The following is an 18,095-nucleotide window of genomic DNA, read 5'->3' on the forward strand; positions in this document are numbered from 1 at the left end:
GAAATATTTTCAACCTCAAAAAGGGGGTCGGGCTGCCAGAAAGGTTTAGAACCCCTAATATAAACCATTAATCTTTGTATGTACCTCAAAAGACGGACTCTGATTGACACGAGTTGTCCATGTTTTCATGCACGGTTTCAAGGTCAATGCAGCATTAGCACCTCACCTATTTGAGATGCAGTGTAGTTTTTAACTTTTGATGCTGCTAGGCTAACAGTTCCCCTCTGCTTCCAGCCTTTGTGCTAAGCTAGGCTAAACATAGCACCAGTTTTTGCTCCTCATTACATTCGTGTTGGGGAGCGAAGTATTTCAACCAACCCAGACGGTTGGGTTGTTTGAAAACAGCTTAATAACATCTGTAACATGCAGCAGACAATATTTTCTTCATTCAGTGAGACAGAAGAGTTTTTTGTACATTAAAAACTGCAATAAGTGATGTTAAATGGCCTGATTTCTGTATTACTTTACTTTACTATTACTTTACTAAAAATACCTTTATCTGTACTGGACTCACTAATAGGAAACTCCATTTTCTAATCTGGCTAAACAAGCAAAGGAGCGTTCCTCCAGGTTAAGTGTTCAAAAAGCAGGGATTTCTCGTCACATATTGACGGTAGCGATCAGTTTGTACAGGTCACATTTTGTCAGACAGGGCACTGCCATTGGGAACATGTGACCAATGGTGGAGGGTGGAACAGACTTTGCACCTTTGGGTCCGCAGAGAAGCAGCACAGCACCAAACGTTCTGATGAAATCAACTATGTGGCGGCGAGTCTTCTTCACCTTTGTCTTCAGCTTCTCAAGCTGCCAGGCGGCGTCAGGTGAGGAAACCAAAGTCAAATTGTCCAACTGCAGTAGAAGTGAAGTCCAAATAAAATTATATATTCAATTTGCTTTAAAGAGTAAACTGTCAGAATGCAAACATGTTGATGTTCAGCAGATGTTTACCATGTTTGCCGTCTTAGTTTAGCGTGTTAGCACGCTAACATTAGGAAATAAGCAATAATTATAGGGTACAGCTGAGGCTAATGTCATTAGTTCTGCAGGTATTTGGTCATAAACCAAAGTATTGGATAAATAAAATTTGACTTGATGATCTGGAAATTAATTTACAATCTGCGTACATTCACGTGGAAACGTTTCTCTCTGTACAAAATTTTTGTGCTAGTTCATCAGATAGTTGGCGAGACATTTCACACAAAGCTAAAAATATTATACTCATGGTCATTCTAGAGGAAAAGTGAGGGGATCACCAAAGTCCTGAGGATTCATTTAGGTCCAAATTTCTTGGTAATCCATCCAGTATTTGTTGAGGTATTTCAGTCTGGATCAAACTCTTCCCTCCTTCCCTGTTTGGTAGTCTTTCTGGATCCAGATCGAGCCCATGGCGTCCTGGTCCGAACTCGGAGGTATAACACGGGCTGGTTTGAGGAGCTACAGATGGGAGATCTGAAGAGGGAGTGTCTGGAGGAGAAATGCTCCTATGAGGAGGCCCGGGAGGTGTTCGAACACACCGAGACCACGGTCAGGATTGATTTCTTTTTACCGCACAGCAAACAAGGTTGCTTTCATTTTGGGAATGAATAATGATGTCAGCGTGTGACATTTCTGTTTCCTCAGGACGAATTCTGGAAGACATACAACCGTAAGCATCCACACAGTCTCATACATCTCATTCCAGTATAAAATCTCATGATCTGACGGAGGGCCATGCTAGCTCCTAACAAAGGCTACTGATAGTTCCAGCTCTGGTCCAGGATCCAACAAGTTCTCACTCTCAAGTCGTCACAAATCGATTGGGAAGCCCCATCATATTTAAACTCACCAAGGCAAGCCCTGTAGTGTAATTTATGAACAGTAAAGGTAGGTGTAGGATATTTAACAGAATGAATGTTTTTGTTGCACGTGTGTAGTTATACAAGTAATGTGACTTAACTTACGTAACTAAAGTCACCCAAATAGCGCTTTTTTACTCCATAACCGTCGTCACTACCCTGTTTTTGTTTTAAACAGAGTTTTAAAACGACTACGATCTCCGTCCACAGCAGCGTTTTAGCTGTGTATCAGAGTTGATCTCCGTCTGTACTGGCCGTTCACGTACACTGGGCATGAAACAGATGGTTTATTCCGCAGTTACAGAAGCTTTGGCAAAAGAATAAAGTACTACAGACGAAGAACCGCACCAGATTTTATTTTGCATGGACCAATAACGAGCTGGGACTGTTACTGAATGGAACACGAGAGTTAGAAGCGGCTGTGGCGGCGGGAAACTGACGCCACAAAGTAAATACGGCCACATGCACAGTGCAAGTGTAGACTGTAAGTGTTATTTTCACGGTACAAAATATTTTGTTCCTTTCAATAGTCCTCTGTTTTTGCCCGTCTGCGATAAAACGTTCTCCAGAGTTTTAAAACGAACAATGGGGTCGGCAGCATTTTCAAGCTTCTCTGTTTTAGGTTTTCATTCTTGCCGTTCTAGTCTGGACGGGAGTCGCAAACATAGCGAAAGGTCTCGGTTTTAAAACCAAAACGCAGTGCTGTTGATGCCTAACCCTCACCAAATTACGTTTTACATCGTTAATCATTAGTTTTATTATGAAAGTCTAACAAGAAGATGCATATTTATATTTACAATTAATCTTTCAAGTTTACGTTTAGTTTTGTCAGTTCTAATGTCTGTCTAAAAGTTTAATTTTTGCTTTTACTTTTATTGTAAAAGTGTGCAAAAAAAGTGAACTGCAGTCATCAGACCACGGCATAGAAATAAATATTGAATAAACAGAATAAAGTCAATACAATCTATGATCTGGATAACAAGATCTTGAGCTCACGGTACTAGTAAGAGCGTTTTAATAAGGTCAGTGTTGTTGATGTAATTTCTTTTCACCCTAAAAGTCCCTTAAAAACATTGCCTACCACCCTGTGAGTTTCAGCAATCGTCTTATAACACATTTTATGGAGACCATGATTCATAGTTTGTAGTTCCCAAACTGTTGCATGAGTCTCCATCAAGTCACTATTTCAAACTGCTGACAGAAGGAACCAATCAGTGGTCCATTACACTGAAACATGAAATAAGGACTGTGTTCTCGTCCTATAGTCCCAGACAGCTGTTTGTCGAATCCCTGTCTGAACGGCGGCTGCTGCTCCAACAAGGAATCGTCCTACACCTGCTACTGCCTGCCACAGTTCAGCGGCCTCAACTGCGAGCTTGGTGAGCAAAATACACAAGCCTTCCTAATAACATCATATGTTTGTATATGTCTTTTCTCACTTTTAATGGAGCTGGGCTAGCAGGTTTCTCCTGTTTCCAGCTGATGGGTCTGAAACAGTGATGGGAAAAGTACTCAAGTAAAAGTAAACACTATAAATACAAGAAAAAGTCTGTAAACACTATAAATACAAGAAAAAGTCCTGCTTTGAGAACTGATTTCTGTGATTACATGTCTGATGCTGCTGTTTTGAATGAGTGCCCCAAGGCTCTGTTCTTGGTTCCTATTTTATTTTCTATTTTTCAACGCTACTGTTGGGCCCTTTTATTTAACCATTTAAATATATGTTTTAACTTTGATGCGGACGACACACAGCTGTACTTCGTCACATATATTGAAGCAAATTAACTGTTCTACAGGACTGTCTGACTCTATGATAAGCTGGATATCCTAAACCCTTCTTAGTTAACGCTAAAACAGGTCCTTATTATCAGCCACGAGAGTTCTTAAAACCCTGCCAGGTGTTGAAATTAAACATTACTTAATCTGTTATTTAAAATATCAAAAGTGCAACTACAGTGTTTTGCAATCTAAATTAGGAAACTATATTTTATTCAGGCACAGCTCCCTATGCAATAATAATACATTGAGCAGCTTAGCATATTTACATTTTAGTATAGGGATATGATAGGTTTATATTCTTAATATAAAGTTATTGTATTGGCACTCATATAGAATATTAACAAGTGAACAAAAAGCGACCAACCACATATTTAACTTTTGTATTTGTTTTGCGGTGAACTATTCAACTATATTTTAAACATGATATAAATTATTCTTTTCAGAGTACATGGCCGTCCCCAACACCTGCCTGCTGGAGAATGGAGGCTGTGACCATTACTGCGATGAAGACGAGGGAGGAGGAAGGCTAAGCTGCTCGTGTGCAGAAGGCTACTCCCTGGACGTTGATGGGCGGAGCTGCGTAGCAAAAGGTGTGAAGACAATTTGATGCATTCACTTGACAGATGGAAATATGGTAAATACGAGTTTCAGGAGGCACACACACATCTATATATCCTGGGTATACATAATTGCACTGTTGTGAATTTTATCGTCTTTCATATTAGATTCTCCTCATTGGGGACGATCATTCGCTCGGCTTCTCTTACCACTGTTATGCAGACGATACGCAACTCTACCTAGCTTTCCCGCCAGACAACCCCCATCTCAGCGCGGATCACAGACATCAGAAAAATCAGGCCATACCTCACTCAGTACACCACCCAGCTTCTGGTACAGGCCATGGTTATCTCTCGCCTCAACTATTGCAATGCCCTCCTAGCAGGTCTTCCAGCTTGTGCGGTGAAACCCCTGTAAATGGTTCACAATGCAGCAGCACATCTGGTTTTTGATCAGCCCAAAAGGACTCATGTCACTCCAGTACTGTGTGACCTCCACTGGCTCCCCGGGGCCTCCAGAATCAGATTCAAGTCACTAATGCTGCATACAGCATACAGCATACATCTACTGGGTCTGCACCCATCTACCTAAACTCCATAATACAGATTTATGGTCCTTCTCGGCCGCTACGCTCCTCCAACGAACGCCGTCCTGGCTCTGCCATCCCTTCACACAAAGCAATCCCAGTCCCGGCTATTCTCATCTGTGACACCACGATGGTGGAACGAGCTACCACTCGCCATCAGAACAAGGGCGTCCCTCTCTAACTTCAAGAACCTCTTGAAAACTCATCTCTTCCGAGAACACTTCCTCTTATAACACCTCTAACTCCTAACCTCTAACATGCACTTCCTGTGCTCTTCTTCTTCTATCCCCTAAAATGATCTTGTATTGATTGCACTTTTTGTTAACTCTTACTTCCTTCCCTCGGTATTTACCCCATTGATGCGATATGTGCTATTAGCTCTTACTAGTATTTATTGCTGTTTTTAGTAGTATGCATTGTCAGTTGTAGTTCTCATGCTGTATTTGATGCTCTGTTGATGCTTGTATGTTGTTCCTCAAATGTAAGTCGCTTTGGATAAAAGCGTCTGCCAAATGTAAATGTAATATTCTCAGACTCGTTTCTGCCACGAAAATAAAAAAATTACAAAATACACAAATTATGAGCTACAATTAAATAATAAGTCAAACTTTTATGTAACTAACTATATCATTGACTTTGTAAGTCTATATTCTGACTTGATTTTTTCATGATAAATCTCATAATTTACTCATGAAGTCAGGATTATATCATTACATCTCAGGTTTGTGACCTGGTATCTGTATTTTACTACTTTTTAAATTTCTATAGTTATTTTTATTTAAACAGGCAACATTTTTATTTAGTTACTTATAATTTTGACTTAATATTTTGTACATTTTCTCTCATTTCATAATTTTAGTAATGTTTTAGTTTTAGCTTTCCATCTATTTTTTTTTACCTGGCGGAAATGGTCTAGTTTTCAGATGTTAAATGCTACAGGAAATACAGGTCAGTTCAGACATTAAAAAATAATTATATTTTTGAAGCAGCCAATCCGACAGGAGTGTGATAGTCCCTAAACATCTCTAAAAATTATAAATGTCTTGAATTTGAACATATAAAGGCTCTCAATGTGCAGATCTGATTCTTGCCTTCAGTTTGTTTTTTGATCATGCACTTGTAGACTTTTTTTGACACCATTTGTCCTTTTGTTTTGATCAGAAATATGGTTTAATGTCTCTGTTCTCAGAATTAGCTGATGCCTTTGCAGGAAACCTCCATCCCCCCTCTACAGGCCCCCCTAAAGCTAACCTTTAGACTCACTGCTACACTGAGCTGTTGGGACCAGGCCTATTTTAAACTCCCCTCAGACTTACCTCACTAATGAACTATGTAGTTTCTCCAAAAAAAGTCTAAAGTAGTCCTAAATTTACTTTTTTCAAACTTCTGTTAAACCTTATTTTTAGTGAATTAACCCCAATACACTGTTTAAAAGCACCTGTCAGGTCCAACAGGGAAGATATAAGTGTTCTTTACATTTAAATGGAGGATTTCTCTGGTTTAAAAATTTGGGGTGACTCATTGCTTGTTACAGTAAAACGTTTATGATTTGCATAGAAATGTATTTTTTGTTGGTATGTTATATTCTAATATATATTTTTGAGGCTGTGACCAAGTGGCAGCACATGAATGAGAACATAAGTGGTCCGAGTATTGATCCCTGTGGGACACCACATTTGACTGTAGACAGGGATGTTCACCACATACACAACGCTGTTGCGGGAACTTAGGGACTGGGAACACAAGCGCAGGACACGGACAGGTGTTGCGGGCAAGGTGGACTTTATTGTCAGTTTCACACAAGAGTTGGGGAAAGTGGCGGTGGCAAGGCAAAACGGCGGATGCCGAGGGTTGGAGAGTCGGAGATCGGGAGGAGAACAGGAGAGGCGGTTGCGTGGCTGGCGATGAGATCCTGGAGCAAAGAAAAACAAGTTAGCTTCAAAGACACGGAGAGGCAGAAATACGAGGTACTAGAATAAGCTTAGTCTTGGGCCGGAGTATAGCTACCGCTATGGGTGAACAACAATCTGGTGACGAATGACTGGAGAGCTTAACAGCCAACAGTTCTCGATTCCCAACATCGTAGTTTCGCTCAGCTGGGGTCAGCCGGCGGGAGAAGAAGGCACAGGGGTGGAGTTTCTGGTCCGAGACCGAGCGCTGTGAGAGCACGGCCCCCACTCCCGTGTCCGAGGCGTCTACCTCAATGATAAATTGGCGTGAGGGGTCAGGATGGACAAGCACAGGGGCTGAAGTGAAACGTCCCTTCAGCTCCGAGAAGGCTTGGTCTGCCTCAGGGGTCCAGGCAAAAGAGGTCTTGGTGGAGGTGAGGCGAGTTAGGGGGGCAGCAACCCGGCTGTAGTCTCGGATGAACCGCCGGTAGAAACTGGCAAAGCCGAGAAACTGCTGCAGCTGCTTGAGCGAGGTGGGCCTAGCCCACTTTGCCACTGCCTGGACCTTCTCTGGATCCGGCCTAACCTGTCCTTTCTCAATGATGTAGCCAAGGAATGGGACCGAGGTGACGTGGAACTCGCACTTCTCAGCCTTGACGAAGAGCTTGTTCTCCAAGAGCCTCTGTAGCACCTGCTTCACATGACTGACGTGCTCCTCGGGACTGTGGGAGAATACCAGGATGTCGTCGAGATACACAAACACTGAACGATTAAGGAGGTCACGCAGAACATCATTCACTAGGGCTTGGAAGACTGCAGGGGCATTAGTCAATCCAAAGGGCATGACCAAATACTCGAAGTGACCTAGGGGTGTGTTAAATGAAGTCTTCCATTCGTCCCCTTCCCGAATCCTGACTAAATGATACGCGTTCCTCAGGTCCAGTTTGGAGAAGATGGTGGCCTGTTGGATCGGTTCGAAGGCGGAGGCAATCAGGGGTAGGGGGTACTTGTTCTTGATAGTAATGGCGTTAAGGCCTCTGTAATCAATACAAGAGCGGAGAGTGCGGTCCTTCTTGGCGACAAAGAAAAACCCTGCTCCCACTGGGGATGAAGAAGGCCTAATGATACCTGAACCTAGGGAATTGTGTATGTACTTCTCCATAGACTCTCTCTCTCCGGACGGGACAGGTTAAACAACCGGCTGGACGGTAGGGGGGCTCCGGGAAGGAGGTTGATGGCACAGTCGTAGGGCCGATGTGGGGGGCGAGAGAGAGCATGCTGTTTACTGAACACTTCACTAAGGTTGTGGTGGTCATGTCGACCAGTTGACAGGTCAGGGGGTGTGCCAATATGCCGGGAAGAGGTGGCTTCTAGTGGAGCTAGGGCCGATCGTAAACAGGTGGCTAAGCAAAAAGGGCTCCAACTGACGATTTTACCATCTGACCAGTCAAAATGGGGATTGTGGGTCTTTAGCCATGGATGACCTAAGACTATGGGAGCATGAGGAGAAGAAATGAGGTGGAACTTGATGTACTCTCGATGATTACCTGAGAGGATCAGATGCAGGGATTTGGTGCGGTGGGTGACCAGAGCAAAGAGTTTCCCATCCAAGGCGTTGGCTCTGACAGGGGTGTCCAACTGCTCACAGGCAACGCCGGCCTGAGCCGCCAGGTTAGCATCCAGGAAGTTCTCATCGGCCCCTGAGTCGACTAGTGCAGTTAGGGACAGGGCCTGCTCACCCCAGCACAGCGTGGCCCTTAGCTCCATACGGGGTTGGGGGTTCAAAAATGGTGCTCGGCTCACCAGGACCCCCACTACTACTGGCGAGCCTGCTCTTTTGGCCGACGAGTACAGGCTGCGCGAAAGTGGCCGGGTTGGCCGCAGTAAAGACACTCTCCAGCTTGGAGCCTCCTGAGATGCTCCTCCGGAGACAGGTGGGCCCGGCCCAGCTGCATGGGCTCCACCCCGGCACCCCGGAGGTAGTAGAAGGGTGTCAGACGGGGAGCCTGAAGTGAACCCTCGGGGAGGTGAACAGGGAGAGGAGTGTGCAGGCACAGGTGACTGGCGACTAGCTCTCTCCCTCTGTCTCTCCCTCAGATGGTTGTCTAGTCGAATGGCAAGTGAGGTTAGTTCATCTAGACTAGCAGGATCATCTCGGGCCGCTAATCATCCTTTCACTAAGACCACCTAAAAATACCCCCTGTAATGCCTCCTGATTCCAGCCTGACTCTGCAGCTACAGTCCTGAACTCAACAGAATATTCTGCTACACTACGAGACCTCTGCCGGAGAGAAAGGAGGCGTTTAGCAGCGTCCCTCTCCTGGACGGGGTGATCAAAAACCTTTCTCATCTCGGAAACAAAGTAGTCATAACTTACAGTAGCATGAGACTGGCTCTCCCTAACTGCTGATGCCCAGTCTAGCGCCTTCCCTTTAAGTAACCCCATGACATAAGCTATCTTAGATGTATCAGAGCTGTATGTATAAGGCTGCTGCTCGAAAACTAGAGAACACTGCATAAGGAATCCCCTACATGAACCTAAGTCACCTTCATAACGCTCAGGCGGAGGAATGTGGGGCTCCCTTGGAGGAAGGGAGGTAGGGGCTGTCGAAGCGGTGACGGTGGGCTGGGCTGCAGGCGGGGAAGAGGCGAGTTGGCAGACCTGAGCTCCTATCCGGTGGACGTCGGCAGACAGGTGTTTAAGGGCCTCCATTACGTCCTGGAGGACCATGTCGTGCTGGCCCATGAGTACGCCTTGGCTAGCGACGGCATACTGCAGCTCCTCGGAGGATCGGTGAGCCTCGCCCAATTCCGCTGCTGCCCCGGGCGCTAAATCCCCGTCGACGGTGTCCGTGGCTGCTGTGTCCATGCTGGCCAGATTGTTCTGTTGCGGGAACTCAGGGACTGGGAACAAAGCGCAGGACACGGACAGGTGTTGCCGGCAAGGTGGACTTTATTGTCAGTTTCACACAAGAGTTGGGGAAAGTGGCGGTGGCAAGGCAAAACGGCGGATGCCGAGGGTTGGCGAGGTGGAGACCGGGAGGCGAACAGGAGAGGCGATGAGAGGCGATGAGATCCTGGAGCAAAGAAAAACAAGTTAGCTTCAAAGACACGGAGAGGCAGAAATACGAGGTACTAGAATAAGCTTAGTCTTGGGCCGGAGTATAGCTACCGCTATGGGTGAACAACAATCTGGCGACGAATGACTGGAGAACTGGAGAAGATATACTGCAGGAAGGTGAGCTGATGAAAGGCAGGTGTGTCTGGTCGGATGAGGAGTGATGAGCTGATTGCCAACAGGCGCGTGAGCCCACGGAGCCAGAGGAGGTAGTCATGACGAAACACACACACACAGAGACAGACAGGGAAGGGATAACACCAGGGACCTGGCCAAGGACGTAACAAACGCTTTATGTTCTGTCAAAGTTACGTAAACAATCTGCTTCATACTGAGCTGGTTTATTAGAAAATTAACATTAAAGAAATCTTCTTTTTGTGTGGTTTCAGAGTCGATAGCATGCGGTATGGTCCCCATCCTGCAGGGAGAAAACAAAGCCAAGCAGCTCGACTCTCGAGCTCGAATTGTTGGGGGAACAGAGTGCCCCAAAGGTCAATGCCCCTGGCAGGTATGCTAAAGTTAAAGCGACAGTTCACACCTTGAGATTTGGTTATCAGGACACATCAGAGAGTCCTTAAATTATTTTACTGGACTCTGACCTCTAACATTTTGCCAAAACCAGATTCTGATTGAAATCTCAAAGTTCCCAAAGATAACAAATTTGTTGTTGTTTGTTCTTAGTCATAAGTATTTGAAGATCCAACTTAAATTGGATAAAAAAATTATTGTCTTAGTGCCCCCTCCCTCCCTCCCCCCCTCCCTCCCCCTCCTTCTCCCTCCCTCTCCTCCTCCAACCAAGCGGGAAATGGTCTTGCAGCTGGCCTTCCTATCTTCCTATCTCTTGTGTGTTGTCTTGTGTATTATTATGTATTGTATGTTGTTATGTCATGTATACTATGTTGCTGTCTGCATTAATTCTTGTTTGGAAAGCGAGTGGCAGCGCTGAATATAGCTGCGGCCCGGAGGCTTGCTCCAATAGAGATAAATTCTATTTCTATTGGAGTGAGTATAAATCCAGAGACGAATTCCTTGTATGTTCACACATACCTGGCAATAAAGCTGATTCTGATTCTGATGTGCCCATTTTATGGATTCCTGGAGAAGTGAAAAACAAATGTTGTTGTTTTACATTAAAGGTTTTGCTGGTGTATAAAGGCAAAGGTTTCTGTGGAGGAGTGATTTATAAGCCCACATGGATCCTCACAGCATCTCACTGCCTGGAGAAAACTGAGGCTCAGTTCCTGAAGGTGGTCGCAGGTACGGATCCCTGTGCAAGCAAGAAGTTTTTAAATAAAGAGAAATTTACTTTGTTGCGCTGGAACATTTTCAAGTTGCACAGTCGTGTTTACACTGATGTGATAATTAGTGTCTGTTTGGGTTGACCTTCCTCACCTCGGTACCTTAGAGCTCTTGTCTCCCTGCTCTTTGTCTGTCAGGCGAGCACAACACACTGCTGAACGAGGGCACGGAGCAGCTCATCCAGGTTTCTGAGATCATCATGCACCAGAACTACGTGACAAGTACTGCCGACAACGACATCGCCCTCCTGCGCCTGGCGTCGCCCATCGTCTACACGCCGTACGCCGTCCCAGCCTGCCTGCCGACGCGATCGCTGGCAGAGCGCGAGCTCTGGGCTGTGAGCATGCACACGGTGAGCGGCTGGGGGAGGCGGGGGGAGAACGGACCCACCTCACAGCTCCTGCGGCGGTTGAAGGTACCACGGATCCGGACGCAGCAGTGTGTGGAGGAGAGCGGCGTGGTGCTCACTAAGAACATGTTCTGCGCCGGATACATCGAGGGCCAGCAGGACTCGTGTAAAGGCGACAGTGGCGGGCCCCTGGTGACAGAGTACAAGAAGACGGCGTTCCTGCTGGGGATCGTCAGCTGGGGGAAGGGCTGCGCCCAACCGGGCAACTACGGCATCTACACCCGAGTGTCCAACTACCTGGAGTGGATCCACAACGGAACAGCGACGCCAAATCAGCTGACGAACAACACCCAGTCTTCGTTACACAACCTGACGACCTGAGAGTTCACGCCCAGGGCATATCAGCACACATCCACAGCGCTGTGGTTTTTATGTTTTAATCTACTGTAGTGAAACAGCGGCCACAATGGAAGAGGAAGACTGTCGATTTAACTGATGTAGGCCCATTAGAGGATAAAGTACATTTGGACACAACCATAAATATATTTATGGGATGTATACATATACTGCTTTAACACACTAGTAAGGACATTAGACTGTGAACAGTTAGTCAAACAGACCCTGGAGCTTGGAGCTTGTGTTAGTGTTGCATTATGGGTGATGGGAAAGATTTCCAGTGTCTGTTGTGTGAGGGTTAATAAGTCTTTTGCGTTGACCATAAAATTTAGATTTACTTACCATGAAAGTGAGACTTTGGCATGAGGCTATGATTGTCCTTAGTAGGATATATAAATTAGTTTCCTAACCTGGAGATTCAAAACTAGTGATTACTGTTATTGTCTTATGGCATGTGGCATAATGTAATAGTCAACATCTGCTTAAATATTGGAGACACGTTGAGGTGTCTTCAAATGGAAAAGTATCTAAACTGCACGTCAGTAAAACTGTAATTTGGTTTTTGGTTCTTAATGTGTGCGTTGTAAATTTTTGTATGAATAAAACAGGTGAAACTTGATGCTGTCTGTCAGGTCCAGTTATTTATTACTTTGTTCTGATGATCAATTAATAATTTAAGCGTTTCATGAACCATAGAACTAAACCAGGAATAAAGCAGATTTATTTCTATGTCCATAATCAGTGAAGATCATTTATTTCACTGGTGAATATAGAAATGGTACGGCTCCCTGTGTGTTTCAAGACTATTTGCTCATTTTGCAACTACGTAAATGCTGGTGTGTGTGTGTGTGTGTGTGTGTGTGTGTGTTGCATGATTTCATCACTCATGTACACAATATCTTCAAACAGCCCACAGAGAGTAACGTCTACTGTTCAGCGCTGGAATGTTTCACAGTACATTTACTCCAGGACTGTATTTGATTTAAGTCCAACTGAGGTATTTCCACTTTATGCAACTTAACACTTCCAAGAGTACAACATAAAAACCACCACTTTGATTAAACCAGTGGTTCCCAGCCCTTTTGACTTGGGATATTATGATCAGAACTAATCATCTCACGACCCCTCAGACTTATCTGGTGACCCTTTGGAGGGGCCGACCCCAGGGTTGGGAACCGCTGGTCTAAACTATCTGACCGTGTATAAAGTAGTTAAACTAGAGTGGAGATGTGAAGGAAACAGAAAGTATGAGTAGAACAGTCGACCTCTTCAGGTTTGTTTACTGACCTGATTAAGAGTGTTTTTCAGTGCTGGGGGTCGGACGCCGTGGTGGGCGTGGACTAGAAATGTCCCTCCTGTCCTAAAAGTCCTTCTTTGTCGTTGTTTTTCTGACACCCTCATCACATCATGTTGCTGAGGAGCTGCTGCACCGTCTGGATTCTGCTTTCAGGCATCGCTGCTGCTGCAGGTCTGTTTAATTTGGTAAAAATAACTCATGTTAGCTTGTTAGCTTGTCAAACATCACAGTTAAATAAAGAAATAACCAACAAAATAAGTATTTAAAAAGCTTATCCTGACTTTGTGCTGCAGCTTCTCCCAGGACAAAGTAGAATCTAAAGTTTCTAATCTGAAGTTTTTTCACCCTCATGTGTGGATTATTGCACAAACCTGACAAACTGGAACAGATCTCAGTATTTTATCAATTGTTTCAGTGTTTGTAGAGAAGCATGAAGCCAACAGAGTGCTGCAGAGATGGCGGCGAGCGAACAGCGGCTTCCTGGAGGAGATGCAACAAGGAAACCTGGAGAGGGAATGCATTGAGGAGACGTGCGACTATGAGGAGGCTCGAGAAGTTTTTGAAGACGACGGCAAGACGGTCAGCCACAGTTTGAATTTGAACCACTGTTAAACACTGGAAAACTATTTTTTGGGTGTTTTCCCATCGCTGACGTCTCTAAACTGTAGATTATATATATAGATAAACTATAGACAACATGAGTTCTGCTAAAAAGCATCTTTTGTTCTTGAAAGTGACTTTATTTTTGTCAGATATCTCAGGTTCAGGAGTGCATCACTAAAAGTAAAACGTCTCTGTTTCTCTGTTAGCATAGCATAAATTGCAAATCCATTAACATTAGTGCTAGCATAAAGGAGTTTTTAGTTTTAGTTTAGAGCAAATAACCATTTTGGATTAGTAAATATTTAGAAGTTAAAATAAAGTACTGCATATACCCTTTCTCAGTTTGGAGTAGAAATGTGAGTTTGAAGACAACACAACGTTTGTATTTCAAGCCCAAAGAGCAAACTACCAATAATCGATGTCTAAATTTGGACCACTGGCTGACTGGCTGTGCAGTAATGCACTTCACACCTTGCTTAACGTGTTCATGTGTTCATGTGTGTTGTTAGCACGTTAGCATCCACGCTCAACAGAACTTTATGCCGTCTGACAGGTGATTTAGGTGACTTTTTGGATAACAAACGGACACAAAGAAATGAAAATGTTAAACGATTCCCTTTAAATGAGACCTGATTATTGTGAATAATAAACGGGACAGAAATGTAGAATGAAACAGTTATTCATGTTTATGTGTTTGCTCCTTTGCAGAGGCAGTTCTGGCTGACATATGATCGTGAGTGATGCCTTTAATTCTGTCCAGTATTACTTTTTTGTCACTATTTTCACAACTTCTGAGTGATATTTGGTAGTTTGTCCATATTGTTAATTGTAAAAACTTCAACGTTAGTTTAAATCACTGCAGCGTTTCCAATATTTACTCGTTGCTAAACTGTTGGGAGTTATTTAGGAACATTTTCATATTTGGCACTTCGCTTATATTTCTGCACTGATCCCTGAGGAATCACAGAAATAGGACACCATTTCTCTCAAATTTAAATAAAACTACTGTACAATAGGAAACAGAATTGATAGCTGCCATCTTTGTTGTGGTCCAGGTATAAACACACGCTTTATGAAATGGGTTAAAGTTCAGTTTTAATACATTTGATGTTCAATTTAAAGAACACGGATGACGCAAGAGGCAAAATAACTTTGTGTGTCTTTTCTTACGGCATTTTACCTGTGATCACTATATTGATTTGTTTTGATAATTCAGATATTGATTCATCATTTAACAGTTTGAACCCTGTGATCAGGTCTTATTGATCCTCTGTCTTCTGTTGTCTGTACGACAAACATCAAAACGTTCAGCTTCTGTCTGGTTTTTCAGTGTAACTTGATTGTATTACATCTTAAGCATTAAACATTTTGTATCTTCTGCACTTTTATAATGACATACACAAAATGATTAAACATATGATAATATCAGTAAAATGGTTCTCTGTCTTTTAAAAAAGTGTTTTGATTGATTTTTTATCAGGTCGTGAGCCCTGCCTGGTCAACCCATGTCAGAACAATGGCACATGTGTTTACTTAGAGACTTCCTACCAGTGTTTCTGTCCTGACGGGTTTTGGGGACAATACTGTCAGACAGGTAAATAAGATTAAATAATTGTTGCATTATTATTATTTAAGAGACTTTATTGATCCCTGCGGAGATTTCAAAAGCTATTGAGCAACTTAAGTAAGATGTTTTGATTTAAAGACTTTTACACTGTGGTATTTTTATTTAAAAAAAAGACCTGACGACTTGTTCCACTGAATGTTTATGAATTAATAACTTATTGTACATTATATTTGAATAATGTAACCTTTACTTTCCTCAGCGGTGGAGGACTTACTGAAGTGTCTTTACCAGAACGGACAATGTGAGCATTTCTGTGACGGCTCGGGAGAGAGTCTCAAATGTTCCTGCGCTGACGGATATAATCTGGGAGTTGACGGACGAAAGTGTATCGCTCAAGGTACAAATACGACATGAATACTACTTCTTTACAGTACTGATGTACTTGCATTTATTGAGATAAGACATTTGTGAGTACTGTGATTACCGCTGCCTATTCAAGTCACTTCTCATCAACAGGAGGCTTTTTCTGTAAATAGGCCTGAAACTAACAAATATTTGTTAGATTAATCTGATTATTGTTAATAAAAGTCCAAGTTAGTGTCTACAGATTGTTTTATTTAACCAACAGTCCAAAAAACCCAAAGATATCCAGTTTATTATCATAATAGTTCCAATAAAACCAGGTAGTGATCTTGTTTTGGCATTTAAACTATAACATTGTGATCAATTCATTCACTGTGAAATTACTTATCAATTAAAGCTGTGATCTTAACATTAGCGATTAAGTAACCAACCAAAATCTGAATTCCCCCCCGGTGGATAAATGTCTGAACAGTGATGCTAACATCGCAGCCACTTGTCTCTACACATTCGCAACGCTAAAAGCGAGTACATCACTAGTTGTTTACAGTGGTGTTTGTGTTACAGTGGAGTATCCGTGTGGTCAGCTGCCTCCACGGGAAACCGGTATGAACCAGAGCGCTGTGGGTCAGATCAGGCTGGTGGGAGCTAACCACTGTCCCAGAGGAGAGTGTCCCTGGCAGGTAAACACCGCTGTACCTCCAAGTTTGTCCTGAGGGTGCAGGAACCATCATGGGGACATCAAAATCTAAAGGTTTCATCCTCTGGGGAGCAGCAACGGGATCGAGACATTTCACGCAAATATATCCGAAATTTTGTTAAATGTTGTCCTGTTGGTGCAACAACATTCCCACTAACTCGTCACATATGGACGCTTGGTCAAGACCCCTCGGCGTCGCTGTTTAACACCCTGGGGAGCCCGTTTTTCTACGTGTTGGGCGATCAAGTTAGCAACGATAAATATGCAACGTCCAGTTAGACTTTCAAAATAAGACAGTGTACGCAACAAATACACACAAGTTAGGTTGGGAAAAGACTGAGGGTTACGTTAACTTATGTAAGATAAGTAACGTTAGTAATGCAACCTTTGGAGGTGCAGCGTTTTTTTCAAGACGCTGTGGTTGCTATGATACATTATATCCGTGGAGGCTACCTACTGTTACTGAATGTAAAAACGTGACCACAAAGTACGCAGGCCTACGTGCTCTGGACTCGCCGTACGTGGGTCCATGAGAGGGCGAGGAAATAACTCTGTGAGGAGGCACATCGTTTCGTTCCAGAGCTGAGATGGCTCGGTGCGGTGTTGTCCCGCCCCTCCTGCTCTGTGATTGGACGGCTGGGTAAAAAGTCACGAGCGCAGTTTTCCCCAAAGACGAACATTTTACTCCCGACGACTGGAAAAAAACTCTCAGCGTCCAGCGTGGAAAAGACGCTCAGCGCCTCGTCATACTGCTGCCGTTTTTACCATGTTGGCGCTCCCATTGCAATGAACTGAGTTGATATGATGCTTCTAGCGTCCATTTGTGAGAACGTGTTGTTTAGGCTTTTCCTTTAAGTTGACCTACATAAGTTACGCTAAAAGGCTTCCCAGAGCGTTACAAACTGGCGGGTCTCGATCACGCTTCCCAATGTGACGACTTGGGAGTGAGAAAGGGTTGGTCGCTCAAAGAAAACTCAAGGGGTCACATAAATCATCCAGTTTCATCCTCTTGCTCTTAAGTTTGGACCCAACAGGCCGCCCAGTGTTCAAACAGCTTAATGCCAAATATTTAACACATTTAAAATTATTGATCTATCTGTTGATCAGGTTCTGGTTCAGTTAAACGGAAGCAGTCACTGCGGAGGTGTTCTGATCAATGCGGACTGGGTCGTCACCGCTGCCCACTGTGTCCATGGCATCAACCCTCAGAACCTCGCTGTGGTGGCAGGTAACCAGCCGGTGCTTTCTAACGAGTAAAATCACGTTTCTAATGCCTCGTTTAACGGTTTCTTCCTCCGTCACCAGGGGAACACCACTTGGACGTTGAAGAGGGCACGGAGCAGAGGATTCCCGTTTCCCTGGCGGTCGCCCATGAAGCCTATGTCCCAGCGACGGGTGACAGCGATGTTGCCTTGCTGCAGCTGAGTCGCCCCGTCACCTTGAATCGCCACGCCATCCCCATCTGCCTGCCCATTAAAGACTTTGCCGAGCGGGAGCTCCTGCCGGTCCGCTACCACACCGTGTCCGGCTGGGGCAAGAGGACCGCCGGGGGCAACGCTGTGAAACCCAGCGGCCCGCCCGTTGTCCCAGTCTCCCCCGTCATTCGCAAGTTTCCCGTCCCCATCATCCAGAACTCCCAGTGCTCCCAGAGAGCCCGGTTCAACTTCACCGACAACATGCTGTGTGCCGGATACCTGGAGGGTCAGCGGGAGAGCTGCCGCGGGGACGACGGGAGCCCACTGGTCACGCTTTACGGCTC

General features: G+C 44.4%; 2 protein-coding genes across 2 annotated transcripts in view; both read left to right on the forward strand.

Annotated features, from left to right (window-relative positions):
• The first annotated feature begins 748 nt into the window (after positions 1–748).
• Positions 749–12,428, forward strand: f7 (coagulation factor VII). Its single transcript, XM_046051904.1, has 8 exons — positions 749–821; positions 1,361–1,524; positions 1,621–1,645; positions 3,101–3,214; positions 4,058–4,204; positions 10,155–10,273; positions 10,902–11,022; positions 11,202–12,428. Exons 1-8 carry the CDS (start codon positions 749–751, stop codon positions 11,792–11,794), a joined length of 1,356 nt encoding a protein of 451 aa, XP_045907860.1. The 3' UTR covers positions 11,795–12,428.
• Positions 12,429–13,126: 698 nt separating this feature from the next.
• Positions 13,127–18,095, forward strand: part of f7i (coagulation factor VIIi) — an 11,697-nt gene continuing 6,728 nt past the window's right edge. Inside the window, exons 1-8 of the mRNA XM_046051916.1 lie at positions 13,127–13,277; positions 13,522–13,685; positions 14,418–14,442; positions 15,190–15,303; positions 15,536–15,673; positions 16,204–16,319; positions 17,444–17,564; positions 17,642–18,092. Coding sequence (XP_045907872.1) covers positions 13,217–13,277; positions 13,522–13,685; positions 14,418–14,442; positions 15,190–15,303; positions 15,536–15,673; positions 16,204–16,319; positions 17,444–17,564; positions 17,642–18,092 — 1,190 coding nt within the window. The 5' untranslated portion in view covers positions 13,127–13,216. The remainder of the gene's footprint in view (positions 13,278–13,521; positions 13,686–14,417; positions 14,443–15,189; positions 15,304–15,535; positions 15,674–16,203; positions 16,320–17,443; positions 17,565–17,641; positions 18,093–18,095) is intronic.

This window comes from Micropterus dolomieu, linkage group LG01, assembly GCF_021292245.1.
Source record: "Micropterus dolomieu isolate WLL.071019.BEF.003 ecotype Adirondacks linkage group LG01, ASM2129224v1, whole genome shotgun sequence".
Classification (NCBI taxonomy): domain Eukaryota; kingdom Metazoa; phylum Chordata; class Actinopteri; order Centrarchiformes; family Centrarchidae; genus Micropterus; species Micropterus dolomieu.

Excerpts from the sequence above, each read along its gene's own strand:
- f7 (XM_046051904.1), top strand. The coding sequence starts at position 749 with ATGAAATCAACTATGTGGCGGCGAGTCTTCTTCACCTTTGTCTTCAGC. Across the intron at positions 10,274-10,901 it reads AAGGTCAATGCCCCTGGCAG|GTTTTGCTGGTGTATAAAGG; the intron begins GTATGCTAAAGT and ends TTTACATTAAAG. Across the intron at positions 11,023-11,201 it reads GTTCCTGAAGGTGGTCGCAG|GCGAGCACAACACACTGCTG; the intron begins GTACGGATCCCT and ends TTTGTCTGTCAG.